Genomic DNA, 20,360 nt, shown 5'->3' with positions numbered 1-20,360 from the left:
AAATTGGAAAGGGTCCAGAGAAGAGCAACAAGAATGATTAAAGGTCTTGAGAACATGACCTATGAAGGAAGGCTGAAAGAATTGGGTTTGTTTAGTTTGGAAAAGAGAAGACTGAGAGGGGACATGATAGCAGTTTTCAGGTATTTAAAAGGGTGTCATAAGGAGGAGGGAGAAAACTTGTTCACCTTAGCCTCTAAGGATAGAACAAGAAGCAATGGGTTTAAACTGCAGCAAGGGAGGTTTAGGTTGGACATTAGGAAAAAGTTCCTAACTGTCAGGGTGGATAAACACTGGAATAAATTGCCTAGGGAGGTTGTGGAATCTCCATCTCTGGAGATATTTAAGAGTAGGTTAGATAAATGTCTATCAGGGATGGTCTAGACAGTATTTGGTCCTGCCATGCAGGCAGGGGACTGGACTCGATGACTTCTCGAGGTCCCTTCCAGTCCTAGAATCTATGAATCTATTAATAAAACTTATCTAAATATTGTATAACCTTCCCCTCCCCCCCATTTGGGCTTGCATTCCTTCCCCCTGGTTGTTAACAGTGTGTTGAGTATGTCATCACCAGTAACCTTTTTAGTGAAGATTGAAACACACTAGCCACGAAACACCTCAGCCTTCTTGATGTCATCAGTTAGCTCTCCATTCCTGTTAAGTAAGGAACTACACTTTCTTTCATCTTTCTCTTGCTGCTAATATATGTAAAGAACCTCTTCTTATGGCTTTTTCTGTTCCTTCCTAGGTGTGACTTATTTTGTGCCTTAATCTTTTTGATTTTGTCCCTACATGGGTATGCTACTCTTTTGTATTTCTCCTTGGCACTCTGTCCTTCCTTTCCTTAGAATAAAGAAATCTGTGATTGACACGGCTACCCCCTGATACTTCACCCAAATTGTCTTCCGCCTTCAGATTCACTCTCAATTCCTCCTTGTTGGTCAGAATTAAGTCTAAAATGGCTGGTCCCCCTGGTTACTTCCTCCACAAAATGGTGTCCCCAATACATTCCAGGGACTTATCAGAAGTTTTGGGTTTTTCTTTATTACTTTTCCAACAAATGTCTGGGTAGTTAAAATCCCTCATTACTATAGTACACCCGTACCAAGAGGTCATTTCTATTTATTATCCTTTTTTTCTTTACCCAGAGACTGTCAGTTGGTCTGCCTCGCGCCTCCTCCTGGAGCAGAGAACAAGTGTATATATTCAGGCTATATAATTCAACGCCTCCTCTCTTTTTACCCTGCTTGTCCCGCCTAAACAAGCTGTAGCCCACTATACCAATATTCCACTAATGAGACTCATCCCACCAAATTTCTGTGATGCCACTTCAGTAGTAAATTTAATATTTTACTAATCCTTCCAGTTTTTCCTGTTTATTCCCCATCCGCCTTGCATTTATGTAGAGGTATCTGAGATTTTGAGTATATGCCTCTACTGGTTACTCTCTTCTTCCTCCTCTGATCCTTCATGTCACCTCCCCCAAAAAATCTGGCCCTCTGTTAAGGTGGCCCTTTTTTATGCTTGGCTGTTGGCTTTTGTCCTCTGCCCCCTTTAAACCTAGTTAAAAGCCCTTCTCCCTAGTTGGCTTGTGGGTGGGCCTAAGCAATCCTGCAGTGATGTGTAGAGGACTCTGCATGGCACAACATATTTCTCTCTCTGGTATGCGGGGCTCCGGATGCATAGTTTGCATAAAATGGGGCATATCTAACCACCCAATGACTTGTAGCAATCCTGGTGTCCCTACTTAGTTTAATTGATATTAGTATGGGGCATTAAGGTCTAATTTAGAAAGCAAAGAGCAATCCCTGTGCCTAGGGATAGCTCAGTGGTTTGAGCATTGGCTGCCTAAAACCAGGATTCTGAGTTCAATCCTTGAGGGGGCCATTTAGGAATCTGGGGAAGAAAAAAAAAACTGTCAGGGACAGTACTTGGTCCTGCTATTAAAGGCAGGGGAGTGGAGTTGACAGCCTTTCAAGGTCCCTTCCAGCTTTATGAGATAGGTATATATTCATTATTCTGCTTTCAGTCCTTCACTAGGCTGGATATCCATATTATACTGTATGTTTTGTTGTCACTAAACCTTGGGTTTCTCCTTTAATAGTTCAGCAGGAGAATAACTGATGTTTCCTGACACACATCACTCCCACAGAATACCTCGCCTTTTGCTTCTGCCATAGAATACATCACTTTTGCTTTCCATTTTTCCATCTGCCACAGAGGGTAAAGGATGAGCTGAGAATCTACCTGCAGTGCCAGTAACAAAGGGTCCAATGATCAGCGTGTATTTCTCTGTCTCTCCTGCAACTTTGAATGACGAGAAGGTAGCAAATTCATGGTTGTTGTCAAAATCTCTGAGATCGATGCGAAGCTCATTGGGACCTTTAGAAAACAATTTGAAAGCAAAATGTTCAGCACCTTCCATTAGTTTTTATTGCTATTATTGTTTGTTTTTATTGCAGAAGCCCCTGAAGACTCTAAACACGAATCAGGCTCCATTATGTTGGGACCATTATGATCATCTAGTTTGAATTGCCTGCCCCACACACATCACAGAGTTTCACCCTCTGATTCTTGCATCAAGCCAATATCTTCATATTAACCTTTATCAATTCAATTTCCATCCATCAACCTAACCTCCTTATTAAAAAACTGCTTCATGTTATGCTTTCCTAAGGTAGTTCGGAATCTATGACCTCATCCAGGTTGTAGCATCCCTTATTGCTGTACTGTGGGCGAACCATCCGAGGACCAAATGCTGCTCCACGAATCATGACTGGAGCCAGACCAACTACCACCGCATTATTGGTTTCAATAGCTTTGTGTGGCAGGACTGGGCTGTAAGGAACAGGAAGGGGTGTCTGGAGCAGAAGGGTTACCTCTACCAATAGTACAACTCTATACCCTGTATCCATGACTAAAATGTGGGAACAAAACTTGGTGGGGAAGGTTGTTGTAAGGAAAAGAATGCATCAGTGATGTCTTTACCAAGGAATGATAACAGATGGATATTTTCATTCCCCAGCCAGAATTCTGACAGCCGGCTCCCAAAACCTCTTTTGTATGAATTCCAGTCACGGTAAAAATCCACAGAGCCATCCACCCGTCTCTGGAACACCTGCAGGGAAACAGGAGGTTCTTAGCTGGGAAATCCCACATTGATTTCCATCCTACTAGAGCAGGAGACCAGAAACTCTGAGACTGTAAATCATTGGATGAGATTTAACCTGGTCAGATCTATTTCAGCCTCAGGTGACTATCGCAGATGGAGACTTGTGCCACAGGATCATATTAAATCTTGGCAGCAACAGCACTAGGTTAAAGGATCACATGGTCTGAAATCTACAGCACTGGACTGGCAATCAGGAGGCCTGGGTTCTATACCCAGTTCTGCCACTTGGGCAAGTCACATCCCCTCTGCTTTCCGTGCGGCCCTTTGTCTACCTTGTCTATGGAGAGAGTGAGCTGTAAAGGACAGGGGCTGTCTCTCAGTGGGTGTGTTCAGCACCCAGCGCAATGGGACCCTGATCTTCATCAGATTCTCTAGGCACGACTGGGATATAAATAAGCAGAATAATAAATTGGAAGGTTTAAATGTGAGGTACATACAGGGTTCAAACCCCTCATCTCCTCAGCTCCCTCGAATGCTCTCTCCTCTCACACTCAGGGGCTGCCTGAGCGACAGAGCAGCGGAGGCACCAGGCCTGTTACAGAAGTGGAAGGAAGAAGGAATTCTGGTTCCAGAGTCTGAGCAGCTATTGAGGAGGCTGTGAGAGCCGGGCAGAGAATAGCCAGGAGAAGGGAAACCTGGTTAACTGTGTCAGACCAGTGACAAATGTCCCCTCAGACGGGGGCTTTTTGATTCTAAAACTCCGGGTTCCCTCCCTGGAACCCATTGTGTTCACAACCAAGTTATCTCCACAACCAAGGATTAGGGAGGATTAGAAGGGCTGAGGAAGTGTCTGTGTTTTTATTTCAGCTAACCATGGTGAGCTAACAGCTTCAGAGCTTCTGTCCTCATGCTTTTCTCCTAGCTACAACCCACTGGGTAAGAGCCACCTCCCATTTTGGGGATGGAAAACTGTTTGTTGTTCAAGAAAAAATGTCCAATGAGCTTTATTATGCTCGGTTCTTACAATCCATCCTCCACCATCTGTGTCCATGTCACACAGCACGGTCATGGCTTTACAGTCATGGGGGTAGATGGTGTACCAGCCACTCATGATGTTCCCTGTAGCTAACAGCTCCTTGCAGTTCTTTGCTCCTGGTTGAAAGAGGAATTGAAATATGTAAATTGCTTGTATAACTCTCCTTGGAGTACAGATTCATAGGCTGCTTTATGTTGCACTGAGGGCCAAATCAATTGCAGAATCAGGTGACTGGAAAAACAATCTTTGAGCCACCATCTCCTCTCCTCCCCACTGTAGTGTTTGGGAATTGGGTAGTATCCCTTCAAATAGTTTGTGGTCCCTCTGTGTTCTGTCTTTGGAAACCTACCACAGCAGCAGCGTATGTACCCATCTAGGCTTTTGATGCTCTCTGTAATTAGCAAACCAAATAATTTAGACTCCAATGTGCCAGTGTGGTTGTATGAAGTTCGTTTGTAAGAGGAAAAGACACAACCACCTGCCCAATCCCCTGTGTTCTGTGTGAGACCAGCTCAACCTGAACTGAGGATTGGCTCAAAGCATCTTGAAAACTCATGGAAACTGAAATGTGCACGAAGATTTGTACTGCAAGTGCCTATAAAGCATTTTGAAATCTCTGTGTGAGTCAGAAGGGCGTCCAGTCATTATGTGACTTGGGTGAGCACTCACCCTGAAAAAATATCAGATTCTCACAGGAATACTCACATCAAACAGTTTGCAAGAGAACCCATTGGCTGAAATGTATTTCCACAAAAGATTCACCTGCCAATTGCTAATAGCAAACAACTTCATTTTAAAAGATCAAAGTCTCTTTGCGGATCGTTTGAGAACAGCAAATGGGGTAAATCACAGATGTCTTTTTTTGCAATTTGTCTATCTCTAATGGGTTTTCATATTTGGGTCTCTGGATGGAATGAGATGACATTTAGTCGTCATAAGAAACTCTCACCTTTCTTACACTGTTTGTCTTTCAGGTCTTCCTCCACTGGTCATTAAAAGAAACACAATAGAAAGTGAAATGGAACCATTTCTGAACATTCAAAAAAGAGGACACTCCACGGGGGGTGTTGGCTCCACCCACAGTCCACCCCCGCTCCTCCCACCCTCCGCCCCCACTCTGCCCCAGGTCCCTCCCCACTCGGCCCCGCCACTGCACTTCTCCTCACCCCCTGGCCCACCGCTGGCTTCCTGTGTCACTCCTCAGTCCCCCACCCACCGCTTGCCTCCCCCCACCTCCTCACTTCCCTGCCAGAAACCCCCATGACCACCCCAAGAACCCCCGCCTGCCGCTGGCTCGCCATGGCTTGCCTCCTCACCCCCGCCCACCCACCCGCCTCTGGCTCCCTCGCTGCTCGCCTCTTCAACCCCCGCTGCCCACCGCTGGCCTTGACAGCCCCCCATTCATCTATTCACCTCTCACCTACTCAATCCCTGCTGCCCGCCTCTGGCCTTTTCAGCCCCCTCCGCCTCCCCCGCTCACCTACTCACCCCTCACCTACTCAATCCCCACTGCCCGCCGCTGGCCTTTTCAGCTCCCCCGCCCCAGTCACCTACTCACCCCCTCACCTACTCAACCCCCGCTGCTCACCCCTGGCTTTTTCAGCCACCTCCCACCCATTCACCTAGTCAACCCCCACTGCCCGCCGCTGGCCTTTTCAGCTTCCCCCACCCAGTCACCTACTCACCCCCTCACCTACTCAACCCCCGCTGCTCACCCCTGGCTTTTTCAGCCCCCTCCCACCCATTCACCTACTCAACCCCTGCTGCCCACCGCTGGCCTTTTCACCCCCCTGCTCACCTACTCACCCCTCACTACTCAACCCCTGCTGCCCGCTGCTGGCCTTTTCACTCCCCAGCTCACCTACTCACCCCTCCTGTCGCAGGTCCCTCTGGCTCCTAGGATCAGGGGCAGCCGAGGGGTCTCCACATGCTGCGCCCACCACAAGCGCGAGCTCCGTCGCTCCCATTGGCTGGGAAAAGCACCAATGGGAGCTGCTGGAACAGCGGAGCAGGGCTTGCAGGTGCCAGCAGCGTGCAAAGAGCCCTCCGCCCTGCCCCAACCCGACCCGACCCTAAGAGCCGGGGGGTCAGGTGGGGAATCCCGGTGGTGCTTACCTGGGGTGGGTCCCGGGAAGCATCCGGCAGGTCCCTCTGGTTCCTAGGGTAGGGTAGGGTAGGGTCGGGTCGGGAATGGGGGCGGAGGGCTCTCTGCCCGCTTCCAGCACTTGCAAGCCCCGCCCCCACACCGCGGATTGGGCAGGAGGGAGCTGGTGCAGCACGCGGAGACCCCCTCCGCCTCTGCGCCGAGGGGCCACCCACACTGCAGGTTGCTGCTGGTGGGCGGGCGCCGGGAGCTGCCCCAGGTAGCGCCGCCAGCCCCAGGACTTTGGACTTAGGATTACCATGCGTCCGTATTTTTCCGGACATTTTTAGATATTTAAAAATTCCTCCCGGACGGCGATTTAAGAACTAAAAAGCCAGACATGTCCGGGAAAATACAGACCTATGTAACCCTAATGGAACCAGAAAATATTTTACTGTCTTTTAAACTATGTAATTGGCCAACTGGGATAGCAGCTGGGATAGAAAAGTATTAGTTAAATTGAAACTGCTCTAGACAGGCTTTTAAACCAAATGCTAATGGATTCACACACATCTCTGATCTGAACCTTCCAGCCTGAACCATCGAGACGGCTCTCATTATGTAGCCAAAACTATTTCGTAATCCTCTCATGAGGTTCCTACTTGCACGGCTAAGAATTGGTCCTTCATAGATGAAATTAATTGCTGGTCAGTAACTAGAAGCAATGCCCACCAAGTCAGGAGAGTTGCATATGCTTATAGTAGCTGTGAATTTGACTCAATATTTATTTATTTTTAATTCCAAGTGACAATGGGAGAATATCAGTTAAATAAACTACTGGTAAAAAAAGGGTCATTCCTCTAACGGGACATATAAATGGATCCATTTCTTGTGATTCATACTCCCCACTCCCAGTATGTATGAAATATAAGGAGGGGTCGGAGAAAGAAGCCTTCTCTAGGATACACATCCAGATTTACAGATTTCACTTACATTTCTACTATTTTCTCTCATACCAAAGGTCATCTGGCTAGCGTTGTTCTGGACATTACAACACATGGATGGCCACCTGTTTTTGTAGGTGGGGCTATTTCTTACAGGAAGATTAATATAGATATTGTGGACATGGTAACTATTGTGGACATGGTAACTATTCAAGAAGCTTTTTAAGCCACTTCATTGTTAGTGCTGCAGAAATAAAACTGAAATGATGTGCTCAGTATAAAGGAGAGTGCTGAGGGTCTCACCAACAGTTCCAGGGGCTCCCGTAGCTCCCAGGGCTCCTTTATCTCCTAAAAAAAGAACTCAGAATAAAATCCTGGTCTAGCCTGGAGGTCACCTACATAATTCAACATCTCACTACAACAATCGTTTGGGTTTACTTGTGTGGAGGGGCTAGATCAAGGCCTATGCACCACCTACACTTTGCATAATCTATTCAAGTTGGCATTTTGTGGGACTTAAGTATGTTGCCAAATCTCATGATTTTGTCATGAGTCTCATGATAATTACTGTTTTCCTTAAAGCCCAAGCTTCTGGGGTCAAGTGGATATGACATAATTACAGCCATCAGCCTCAAAAAAAAGGTAAGTCTCTAACCATCAAAGCTATGGTGAAAGCTTCAAAATGTGACCCCAGTGCACCCTAAATACTCAAAAAGGCAAATAAAAAGTACACCAAATCTATTATTTTTACATAATCTCATGATTCTAAAACTAGTCTCCTGATTTTGATTAACCTGATTTAAAATTTTCAAAGATTTGGGGTTGGTAGTACTGCATTTATCTTATCTTGTCTTCTGCATTGGCTGAAATGAAATAGGCTTAGGCTACGTCTACACTGCAGTTGAAATCTATTTCCTGTGGCTGCACAGGACCTCATGACATATCAGACATTATAATTAGAGCTGGGTGAAATTTTTCCAGCTAATATTTTATTCACAATTTAGAAATGTTCCAACTCCTCATTTCAAAACAACGTTTTGTTTTGTCATTTGGCTATTAAACAAAAACAAAAAGGGGACACATCTTTTTTAACCGGAACCAATTTCATTTCAGATTTTTTGTTTGGCAAGAAGCTGGAAGGAAAAATTGTACAACGAAACACGGTGTGGGGGAACGGGGGGATTGTTGCTCCCAATTTCTCTATCACCATGAATAGCACCAAAAAGTGCCCTGCTCTGAAGTGAGAAGAATCATCTGAGGTCTCTCACCTTTCTGTCCACTGGGGCCAGCAGGACCTCTTTCTCCTGATTGAACAAAAAATAAGATAGGAAAGACTGATCAGAGGTACTGAGATCTTGACAGTGGAGCAGAACAGAAGTTCTGTTGCAATAATAAACCCTTTCTTGTCAAATATAGAGTGAAGGGAAGTTATAGTGGTTTTGGAGTCCAGATATTATAGGAATTGGTGTTTTATAACTAGCTCTAATTAATATTTGATTAAAAACATATTTTCTATTCTTAGGTCACCTGTAGGAAAACACAGTTCTCTGCCCTTTAAAGACTGTTAGTCTTTAAGGTGCCACCAGACTCCTTGTTGTTTTTGTAGATACAGACTAACACGGCTACCCCCCGATACTTCTCTGCCCTTTGTTACTTTACCGTTTGGGCCAGTTTGTCCCTCCTTTCCAGGGATCCCCTGAGGTCCCCATTGCCCTGCAAACACAGAAAACTGACTGAATAGTTTATAAGGTAGAGTAAATACTGAGTACATAATCCCCACCCACCACACCAACCTGGAATTACAATAACCCATCTATGTCAAAATTCAAATAATGTATCTGCATCTGGCTTGCTGACTCCCTGATCTCACATCAGGATCCCCTAGCATGGACTCTTGCATGGAGGCCCATTGAAGTCAAAGGGACAAGCACATCTTGCTGCCAGGTGAGAACAGATCAATGAAATGTGCCTCAGATAACCTCTGGGAGGTAAAGGACCATTATAGCCATTATACAGAGGAGAAAACTGAGGCTCAAAGAGAGTGACTTGATTAAGGTCACACAGCGAGCCAGTGACAGAGATGGGGAAACAACCAGAAGACTTGGTGGCCAATCTGACAACACAAAGGGAATGGACAATATTTCAGAGCTTGGTTATTCTGAAGCTCCAATCCCTTGCCACAGGATATGGGAGATGCCATGTGAGTTTCCTCATATCAGGGTTGAGGGGAATCTCTAAAGTCTGAGCATATTACAAAAGTAATTCCCATTTACATCAGCACCCAGCTATCCCTGATTCCCATTCAGTGCCTGGGAACGTACCTCGCGTTCCTGCATTTCCTGGGTCTCCTCTGGACCCTTTTGCACCTGGAATTCCAGAGCAGCCTTGGAGCATGGAGAGTTGATCAGTACTGTTGAAACCCACTAAGCTCACCTCTGGGGAAAGAAATGATCCATAATCAATGATTGTTAGGTTCTCAGGATCTGAAACATTCTGCAGAAATCCAGAGGGATAAACCCAGCAAACGAAAGCCTAGATAGTTCCTTGGTTTTCTTTTCTCTATTAGTGATAAATCCAACATTTTCTTCAGTTTTACGCATTTCAGAGAGAATGCCCTAATATGTAAAGTTGGGAGCTATTACTATTAGTCTTTGTTTTAAGTTATTATGAAAACAAAAGTTATTAAATATTTGTATTTAAAAGAAATCACTTCAAAGTTCATTTTGATGTACACATCCCTCTGCAGTGTTTGCAACCCGACCTTTGCAGCTTGTCTCAGTTCATGAGAATCTTTTAACGAAATTAACTAAAGAGAAAGAAAAGTGGAATGAAATGCAGAGGAGAAAAACAGCTGCCATTCAGTGAAGAAATTGTCCAAAAGCAAAATAATTTAAAAAACAATTGCTCTTAGAATCTCAAGTAATACATTTTAAAGAACTAAATATGTTTTTAACCTAACCGTCCCCTCTCTATATTCGACAGATTAGTAAGATTTAAAATTATTTACAGCGACATCAGTGGAGAAAAATAGGGACACACCTGTCAACTCCATTGAGCTCTATTAATGTGGAAATTTCGAGGTAAACAAAACGTGGGTGGACATGGTTAATATTACCTGTGACACAGGAACTCTGCCTCCAAATATGCATAGATTGTACATAGCAAATGATTTTCAAAATGAGCACGAATGTAAGGAGATGAAACGAGAAAGCAATACTGCTCTGAAATAATACATTAATTTATGCATAAGATGGCAAAACCTATATTAAATCCTTATTTAGGAAATGACCCATTTCCTTCAAAGAAACCATTTGCCTGAATGACGTCTGCACAAATTTGACTAAGTCTTGCATAAGGATCCCAGGATTTCATGATGAACTAAAATAAAATGCTGCTGGATTCTCAACCCAAAACGCAGAAATTAATTTGTTGACATGGAAAGAGTTGTATAGTGGATTTGCAGTGATAGATACACAACAGTTGCGATTTTACAAATAATTATCTTAAGTTGGTAAACGTGAATTTTAAAAAGCAGAGGGATCTGAAATCATAGGCTCACTCTGAGCTTTGAAGATTGAGTTTTATTTTCCAGAATTTAGATCATCCGCCTGTGTGGGTCGGTCAGTCGCCAGATTGGAAATGCTTTGGCCCCAATATGCAAAGGAGATGGGAGCTTTAGACGGAGAGATTCCAGCAGCAGCATAGAGAGGCTAGAAGACAGTAAATAAACATGAGGGAGAGGAGGTCAAGTCAAATTTTGCAGAATCTCAGTGAAGAAAAGAGAGAACAATTTCACAACATTATCTGCAAAAACTGTGTCCTTTTTTTGAACACCTCTAGTCTGTGATGGGCACTTCTGCAATATAGAGTAATTTCTACAAAGGAATTTTGTACAGAGAAGCTGTTCTTTTTATTATTTAAAAAGCACCATGAGCAGGCAAAGCACTTTCTAAGCATGTAGGACAACAAACATTCCTGAACAGTTCCCAGTTCCCCACGGTCCAGGTGGGCAAGAACCACGGTATGAAACGCTGTTGGGAACAGGATTGTCTTTCACTCACCTGGGCAGGTGTCCTGAGCCTGACAAACCGCTGCTGCTAGACAGAGTAAAGAGAGGAGGGTTTTCTGGGCAGCTCTTCCCATGGCTAGTGCTGGTCTCTACAACGGCAGCTCCACTTGTCTTCTCACCACCTTCTCCTCTACTTTAGTAGGTCAGTCCCTGTAAGCCTTTTATATGCAATAACGAGAGAGCCCAGAGCAAATAAAGCTCTCTGCCTCCGGCATCTCAGCGCCTCCTTCCCACTCTCCACATTCCAGCAGTTTCCACAGAGATGTTTATGCTGCGGCGGTCACAACTGTAGCTGATTAAATGGTCTGATAGGACATGTTCAGTACTGGACTAGCAGCCGTTGCTTCCCCCGCACAGCAAACGCAGTATCGTGCAATGATGATTATTGAACGGAGCCAGCCTGCATCTTTGCTCACAAAGTTAAGTCATGTGAATGTGTCTTCTGAAGTATTAAAATAGGGTGCCAAATGTTGAGCCCAAGCTGACTTTCTCCATCCCTTCAAAGCCCCCTGTTGGCTTCAGTGGGAACCTTTGGGAGAACAAGGAGAGCAGGATTGGGTGAATTTACTGGCCAACTGCTCTTATTATTATTTGTATGACAGTAGCCACAGGAGACCTCGTGTCAGATTGGACCCCACTGTGCTGAGTGCTGGGCAAACCCATAGTTGGAGACAGTAATAGAGGGATAGGTTCCAAGACCAGAAGTGACCATTGGGATCATCTTGTCTGCTGTATTTTTCTGTATGTACATGTGATTTGTCAGTGACTGCTGCACGGCAGATGCTATTGATGGCAGATCACTGCTGAGGTTCATTTCTTTATGTGCATGTGTGTTTGCATGATTCCAGTCTGTACAACAAGAAGGCAGCTGCTGTTCTGCCTGTGTGCAAAGGATATTTCCTCTCTTTAACTAGGGAAGTGTGATGACACTTCCCAATGTGGTATTGTGCTTTGTAATTGGAATCGGAGACCCAAAGCTGCAAAACAGACTATTGTAAGATATGGATCTCACTTTGGATAAAGCAGTAAGTCTGTGTCAGGCAGCATAGGAAAGCAGAACACTGCCACACTGGATAGAGTGACAAGAGAGACAAAAAACTGGCAAGCCGTCAGTCAGTACAAAACAAAAAACATAGAGACGCATGGAAAATGCAAAGCACAAGAGTTTGTAAAAACTTCAAGGATTGCTCATGATGTGGACAAAGAATGACCTCAACGATGCCCAGGTTTTGGTAAGTGCTGCAATGCAGTAACTCCTCACTTAACGTTGTCGTTCTGTTCCTGAAAAATACCACTTTAAGCGAAACCATGTTAAGCGAATCCAAATTCCCCCTAAGAATTAATATAAATAGGGGGGGGGTTAGGGTCAAGGGAAATTTCTTTTTGCCAGACAAAAGGCATTATATACATTTTAAACAATTTTAAACAAGCAATTTAATACTATTTTACAATCATCATTGCTGAGTATGAAGCTTGGCGGAGGTGGTGGAGTGAGAGCATGGAAGAGGGTGGATTGTCCGGCTGGTCCTCTTGCTGAACTTTCTGAACTCATGTTGGGACTGATCTCCTAGATAATTTAAGGGATCTTAACGACGCTTCCAGTGCTACTACCACCTATTCATAAATGGATTAGGACATACATTTTTGTCCTTGCATCATGGAAATTGGTTTTTATTGGATTTGAGATGCCCTTAATTATTCATCCTTTAGTTGCCTTGAACTCTGAACACCCCTTCCCCCAAGTCCCCACCCATGACCCACCTCTTCTCCCCCCCACCTCCCCCTTTACTTCGCATGCTGCGTCCTCGCTCCTCCTCCCTCCCTTCTGAACGCCACAAGCTAGCTGATTGCCACCGGCAGGAGACGGGGGTGGGGGGAGGCACTAATCCGTGAGTTCTGCCACCGGGCGAGGGGGGGTGCGCAGGGAGGCTGCCAGCTGTGGAGAAAGCAGGCAGCCAAACAACGTAATAGTGGAGCATTGCACAACTTTAAAATGAGCATGTTCCCCACTTGATCAGCAACGTAACAATGAAACAATGTTATCCGGGGTGACTTTAAGTGAGGAGTTACTGTATTTGTAAGAAATACAATCACTGTACCAAAGTCTGCAACCGCGTTCAGCAACTGCGGAAGAGGAAGCGAAGCCTGTATGCTTATGCAAGTAATCTAGGAAGAGAGCACGGGCAACAGCTCAGGAGTTCTGTCTAGGAGCTGTATCTGAAGAGGAAGGAAGAGATGAATGGACAATTTCCTTAGACACTAAGGGGAATCTTATAACCTACAAATTGTGCACTGATGCTCAGGTGAATGTTGTTTCAGGTATTAGTGTTAAAAGGCTGGAAAAAACTCAGGGGACATGGTGAGCGAACAGGTCAAATTGAAAACTTATAAGGGGAGAACTCATTCCTGCAACAGGTACATGTGTACTAGCAGTGACAGTAAAAGATCAAACAGAATTGTTGGACTTTGAGATAGTGCAAGGGAATAAATCACGTACATTGGATTTAAAAACATGCCCAGCCCTTGGGCTGATACAAAGAGTGCATGTGGGAGAGGAAGTAAGGGACACATTATCCAGAACATTTGATAAAACTGTAATAGAAACAGGGGTGGAGTCCGACATAGTGCACATCAGACGGATAAAAAAAGACAGACAGGAAGTGGAAAGAATTTTCTCGGGCTACAGCTAATGGTGAGACTTTACAGAGGGTATTAAGGCTATTACTAACCAGTGGCCAGGACATTATATACCATGTCCCTATTTACAGTTTAAAGCAGAACTATCTGTTATTGATGGCATGTTGTTTAGAGGAAATAGGAGAGTAGTGCCTAAGATGTTACAAGCTGACATGCTCACTAGTATAGAGGAAGGGTACTTGGGTATTGCAAAATGTAAATACAGAACCAGAGAGATTGTATTGGCCACGAAAGAACAATGAGAGAGAAAACTGTTAAAATGTGTTAAACATGTCAAAAATACCACCTAAACAGAAAAAAGATCCTATGTTTTTACACAATGAACAGTTAAGAGCATGGTATGAAATTGGCATGGATTTATTTACCTATGCTGGTAAAAACAACGTTTTGATGGCGGATTGTTAGTCTCATTGGCTTTAGTGAGGATGCTGGTGATAATGCGGTGATCTTCTCACTTGATGTGAAGGATATTCCGGAGGCATTGGTGGTAGTACCTCTCCAGACGCTTGAGTTGCTGTCGATAGGTCACCCAGGTTTTGCATCCATAAAAGATTGTAGGAATAACAGTTGTCTTACAGACCTGGATCTTGGTGTCCTGCTGCAGGTCACAGTCCATGAAAACGCATTGAAGCAATTTCCCAAAGGAAGCACTTGCACAGTTTATCCTGTGCTGGATCTCACTGTCGATTTTTGCGTTTTGAGAAAGTTGGCTACCAAGATAGCAAAAGTGCTCAACTGTCTCCAAAGTCTGTCCCTCAACGGTGATGTGTCGTAAGTTATGTGCAAGGCCTGAAGCAGGCTGATGGAGCACTTTAGTCTTCTCAATATTGACTAAGACTCCTAGTGTTTGGTAAGCTTGTGCAAAAAAATCCAGTGTGGACGGAAGGTCATTCTCAGTCAGTATGAGGATGGCATAGTCATCAGCATATTGGATGCCATGAAGACATCAAAAATTGAAAAGCCAGCCATCCATTCTGTATTGAATGTCAACTCCACTGGGGAGTACCAAAATGAATGCTAAATAGATGGAGAATAAGGTTGTGGTAATAATGCATCCTTGCTTAAATCCAGCTTTGATGATGAAAGGGTCAGTCTCTAGGCCATTAGAGAGAATGATGGCAGTCATCTGATCATGAAGATGACTTAGTACCTTGTACCTAGTACCAGTCGGATGGGAACCCAGGGGCAGTTCTCATGTCTGATAATGTTCCACAGTTTGATGGAAATGAATTTAAATAATTGGCTCGAGAGTATGGAGTTAAGCATGGAACTTTGAGTATCCTCAATCCACCAGTCTTGTAGAGAATGGTGTGAAAATTGGTAAATGGCTTTTGAAAAAGGTCACTGCCACCTGTACAGATCCATATTTGACTATACTGAACTACAGAGTAGCACCAGTGAATCATGGACTGTCACCTGCGGAGCGACTGTTTGGCAAGAAGCTGAGAACAAGACTCCATAACTCAGTAGTGATCCCAAAAGGCAATACTGACTTAGTTGCCCATCTATAAAAAGGGAAATAAGGCCAACCTGGGAATTACAGACCAGTCAGCTTGACTTCAGTACCCAGAAAGATAACAGAGAAAATATTTAAACAATCAATTTGTGAACACATAGAAGCTAATAAGGTGATAAGTAACAGTCAGCATGGATTTTGACAGGGTAACAAGTCTTGTGGATAAGGGGGAAGTGTTAGTTGTGGTATAGCTTGACTTTAGTAAGGCTTTTGATACTGTCCCGCATGACTTCCTACATGTTATGATATCTCAGCCTGAGTTGCTACTTTTAAAAAGTGCCAGGCAAATAAATAGTATAAAAACAGAGACACATGCTTTTGGGGAGCGTTGTTTTTAAAATGAAGGAAGAACCATGGAAAATAGAAAGTATGAACCCTAGATAAGCAACATAGCCCACTGCACAAAAAATGCAGCGTCAAGCATTTTCCCTTTAAACAGTTACACTTGCCTTGGCGTGATATCAATAGCTGAGTGGGGGGTGTGGCTTGTGGTCCCCAGTTATTCACACACTTATCTAGGGTCTCCCATCTTTCAGTCCAGAGCTCCCAGGATCACCTTTTTCTCCTGATCACAGAAAAAATAACCAGAGATATGGTATTTGTTGCTTTGAGTCTATGAGCTCAGTTCTCCTGTACAGGCACGGCCCTGCTTTGAGGCAGCATGGAGCCCTGCCCTGGTGGGAACTCCCTGCACATCAGGGAAGTGCAGTGCCCCAGAGACTTTTAAGAGTCCACTTGCTCTTACATGCATGAAGGTGACACTGCATATGCATAACCCCTGCCAGTGTGGAGGGGAGGGGAGGACATACTCCCTGCTTGCCCTGGCCTTTGCCACTCCTGGAAGCGACCAGCATGTCCCTGTGGCCCCGGGGGGAGGGTGGGGACAGGGGTCTCCAAGCGCTGCCCGAGAACCAATTCCGCAGCTTCCATTGGCTGGGAACTATGGCCAATGGGAGGTGTGGGGGCGGTGCCTGCAGGCTGGGGCAGTGCACGGAACCCCCTTCTCCCCCCAGGGGCTGCAGGGACACGCAGGCTGCTTCTGGGAGCGGCGCGCGGAGGGGGCAGCACATGGAGCTCCCTAACCCCACTTACCTCAGAAGGCTCCCGGGCAGTGGTGTGCAGCGGGGCTAAGGCAGGTTCCCTGCCTGCCCTGGCCCCGCGCTACTCCCAGAAGTGGCCAGCATGTCCCTGCGGCCCAGGGGAAGGGGAAGAAGGGCAGGTGGCTCAGCGCACTGCCCCCATCCGCAGGCACTGCCCCAGCAGCTCCCTTATGCCGTGGTTTCCTGTTCCCAGACAATGGGAACTGCGGGTTTGGTGCCTGCAGGCAAGGGCAGCGCACGGAGACCCCTTGTTTCTCCCCACCCAGGAGCCGCGGCTGGACATGACGACCATTTCCAGGAGCAGTGCAGGGCCAGGGCAGGCAGGGAACCTGCCTTAGCCCCGCTGTGCCACTGGACTGTTAGTGGCTGATCTTCCAGTTTGGCTGCAGGAGGGTTGGCAATGCTAGGGAGCCTGAGAGCGACTGTCAGAGGCTCTATGATCGACCAGTCAATCGCACTCTACCAGTTGGTGACCACTGCAGTAAAATGAAAATGAAAACTGGAGGGTTGTAGAAAAAAATAAAACTGTCCATTTGGCATCTCGCGTTCATTGGACTGGCAAGGACCAATCTGTATAAGCATACGCAATTGCTCCAATGATCAAACTGAATCTTGAAAGTGTCTTTTATCAATTGGGACCTTCAAACCTATTTTAACAGGAAGACTCCCTCTGGCCTGCTTCATTATTGACTTACCCATCTATAAGGTCTTAGGTTTTGCTCCATTCAAGGGCATCTACAGCAGTGGTTCTCAACCAGGGGTCTGGTTGGGCCCCTGGGGGGCCGCGAGCTGGTTTCAGGGGTTCCGCCAAGCGTGGCTGGCATTAGACTCACTAGAGCCCAGGGCTGGAGCCTCACCATATAGGACTGCAGCTCGGGGCCCTGAGCTCCAACAGCTGGGGCTGAAACTGAAGCCTGAGCAACTTAGTTTTGTGGTGCCCCTTGTGGTATGGGCCCCCGGGCATTAACCCTGCTTCCTACCCCTTAATGCCAGCCATAGATTTTATATGGAGAAAAACAATTGTTGTGGTACAGGTGGGCCGTGGAGTTTTCAAAGCATGTTGGTGGGATGTGTGGGGGGGGGGGGGAAGTCAGAAAGAAAAAGGTTGAGAACCCTGGATCTACAGGGTCTTTGGGTTTTATTTGATTTTAAGATCATTTGTGGGATTTTTTGCTTTGTCGGTTTGTAGCTCATCTGGTCTTCTGGTGGGCTAGTTTCAAGCAAAGTTTCTCTGGAAATATCAGCTACTGCTACAGCTGCAACTTGTGTGGTATTGCACGAATTGTTTTCCTGACTTAAACCTTGCCACAATGACAGAGTCATGTGCCCTGAATTGAGATGCAGCTCACACATTTCTACTTTAGACTCCAGGGATTGATCAGGCAGTTTACAAAACGATAGTTTCTGCTTCTTAGGATCTTTGGAGGCCGCTCGAAATAACAAAAAAAATCACTTTTTCTTTTCGTTCTCTAAAATCAGACCTGTATTTTTATTTATGGCTTTCATTTTCAAACACCGTCCGGTATGAGAATAACTAAGCTGGCAGCGTAGGCCTGAATGAAGTGTATTTTTGTGCTGCTTAATTTATCCTTGATTGTGGGGGGAAATCCTAAAAAAAAAAATTTTTGATTTTCCGTGCAGAATCTAGCCGAGATAAGCAAAGCTAGCGTGGGGCTGGGGAGAGGCCGTAGCAGGCAGATACATACCTCTCAGCGTCCCACTGCATGAGAAGGCTCTAGACACAACCCATCCCACCAGCAGCTCCGTCGGCACAAGTGCATACCCAGAGGCTGCGGCCCCCTGCAGGATGGGAAGGAAACTTCTAGTAGCAGCAGGCACTGCTGGGCATGCTCAGATGCTGTGGAGTTTTCAAAGGCCTTGCAGGGCAGGTGGCTATGGGTCGCCTGGGAGCAGCGGCGATATGTAGGGGGCTCATGTGGGGCCAGGTGCCCCCCTCCCCCGATTGGCCTGCAGAGTGGGGGGGAGAGGGTTCTGTCCTCCTGCTGCGCCTGCCCACCCAGCGTGCCTGGCCCCTGTCCCTGGCAGCAGGGCCCGGGCAGGGGGGAACCCACCGCTGCTGCCACCTGCCCAGCCAAGCTCTCTCAGGCAGCTGCTGTGCTGCATGGAATAGCATCATGGAGCGGCCGGCTTCAGCCAGCGTGAGAAGTGGTTCCATCCCGCTCTCCGCCCGGCCTGGCTGCCAGAGAGAGCGACTGAACATGCCGGGGGGGGGGGCACAGTGGGAGAAGGACAGAGCCTCCTGCTCCACCGCCCCCACCCCCCAGATAATATGGGGCAGGGAAAGCATGGCGGCCCCACGCTGGGCATAGGAAAACGGGGGGAGGTTGCTTGACAGAGATGATACGTGGGGTGGTTACGTGTCCTCCCCTTTAGAGTGTGCCCCCGCACTATGGGTGAGGAGCATAAGCGGCAAGTTATATTTAAGAACATGGGCCTGGCTCCACCAGTGTTTGGGCTTACCAGGCTTTGGGGGGCCCCACGCTTCAAGGGGATGTGGGGTCCAGCCAGGGCAGTGTGGGGGATTAGCAGGGGGCCTGGCGCCGGCAGCAGCGAGCAACCCAGCCCCAGCCCGCCCCTGCTCCGCTCTGCTCCACCAGCTCCCAGTGTCGCTTGAGGGAGGGAGACGGAAGCCAGAAAGAGGTGGGGTAGGGGCTTGGGGGAAGGGATGGGATGGGGGGGGAGAGGGAGTGGAGCAGGGGCAGGTCACTCGCTGCTACCGGTGCCAGGCTCCCCACTAACCTCTCATGTCGCCCTGAACCCCGTGTCCCTCTGAAGTGCAGGGCACCTCACTGCAAAGCGCGAGGCACAGGGCGGTTAACCAAGTCCATCCTATGGATGGGACGGCTCTGCTTGGACCTGTTCTGGGCACCACCAAAAATTATATAAACCTGATGCCCATGGGGAGGAGCATGAGTCATCTGTGCCTGGGAGCCCTATAAAAATTGGGGCTGACCACCAGAGATGAGGTTAGACATGTGCAACCCACGCAATTGCATCAGCCCTGAGCCAGCGAAGGGGCCCCCTGCCGTGGTGACTGAGTGGGGTACTTGTGAAGGTGGGGTGCAGGAATCAAGTGGGAGAAGGTAGACAACAGGGGAAGATGAATAGCTGGTGCAGGCTCAGGGCTTCTTGGCCGTACAACATATGCCCAGTGCAGGCCGCTGCTGTTGTTTGGGGCCTGCTGGATCTCCTAGGAAGAGCCATGCTAAGCCCCACAGCCCAGATTTGAATTTGCCCAGGTAGGGTAGACTCCAAAAGGATCGCTCTGCCGGGCAGTCTGGTGAATGGGACCACCAATGGCAGAGCCTTCAATTCCCTCCCCTCCTGCTGCCTTCAAGAAGTTCTGACTCCAACTCTGCTGGGAGCAGCACCTGTGGTTTGCGGCTCTGACTCCCGCGGCAGCAGGTCTGGATTCGGCAGGAGCAGTGGTGATGACTCTTGCTGGTGCAGGGCCTAGAACTGGGTGGGGGTGTTGGGATGGACTGGGGAGCACAGCAGGAGGTGCGGAGGCAGGGATGAGTGGCGGTGGGTGAGGGAAGTGAGAATGTGGGCCTTGTGATAGCATACGGGGTCCACAATAAAAACCGGCACCGCGGCCCATCTTTTTGTTCCTCTACCCTGGCTAGGATGACAGACAGCAAGTGTGAAAAATCGGGACAGGGGTTAGGGGCTAATAGGAACCTATATAAGAAAAAGACCCCAAAATCGGGACATCTGGTCACCCTACCCCTGGAACATGGAGAGGGAGATGGGGGGAAGAGGTGGGACTTGAGGTCCAGTCAGCA

The 20,360-nt window shown here is 46.9% G+C and overlaps 1 protein-coding gene across 3 annotated transcripts in view; it reads right to left on the bottom strand.

Annotated features, from left to right (window-relative positions):
- The window catches only part of LOC101933176 (ficolin-2-like), a 68,715-nt gene extending 50,388 nt beyond the window's left edge, over positions 1-18,327 (bottom strand). The window contains exons 1-11 of one of the 3 annotated variants that reach the window (XM_065572344.1): positions 18,261-18,327; positions 15,904-16,019; positions 11,234-11,770; positions 9,494-9,607; positions 8,832-8,885; positions 8,441-8,476; positions 7,476-7,520; positions 5,095-5,130; positions 4,134-4,261; positions 2,986-3,115; positions 2,245-2,379 (exon numbers count right to left, since the gene is read on the bottom strand). In XM_065572344.1, coding sequence (XP_065428416.1) covers positions 2,245-2,379; positions 2,986-3,115; positions 4,134-4,261; positions 5,095-5,130; positions 7,476-7,520; positions 8,441-8,476; positions 8,832-8,885; positions 9,494-9,607; positions 11,234-11,315 — 760 coding nt within the window. In that variant the 5' untranslated portion in view covers positions 11,316-11,770; positions 15,904-16,019; positions 18,261-18,327. Of the gene's footprint in view, positions 1-2,244; positions 2,380-2,985; positions 3,116-4,133; positions 4,262-5,094; positions 5,131-7,475; positions 7,521-8,440; positions 8,477-8,831; positions 8,886-9,493; positions 9,608-11,233; positions 11,771-15,903; positions 16,020-18,260 lie in introns of those variants that run through there. The other 2 variants (XM_065572348.1, XM_024114593.3) reach the window with 2 other exon arrangements.
- Between the last annotated feature and the right edge of the window lie 2,033 nt (positions 18,328-20,360).

This window comes from Chrysemys picta, chromosome 18, assembly GCF_011386835.1.
Source record: "Chrysemys picta bellii isolate R12L10 chromosome 18, ASM1138683v2, whole genome shotgun sequence".
In the NCBI taxonomy this organism is placed as follows: Eukaryota; Metazoa; Chordata; order Testudines; family Emydidae; genus Chrysemys; species Chrysemys picta.
The sequence above is the reverse complement of the archived record's forward strand: the minus strand, read 5'-3'. Positions and strand labels throughout refer to the sequence as shown.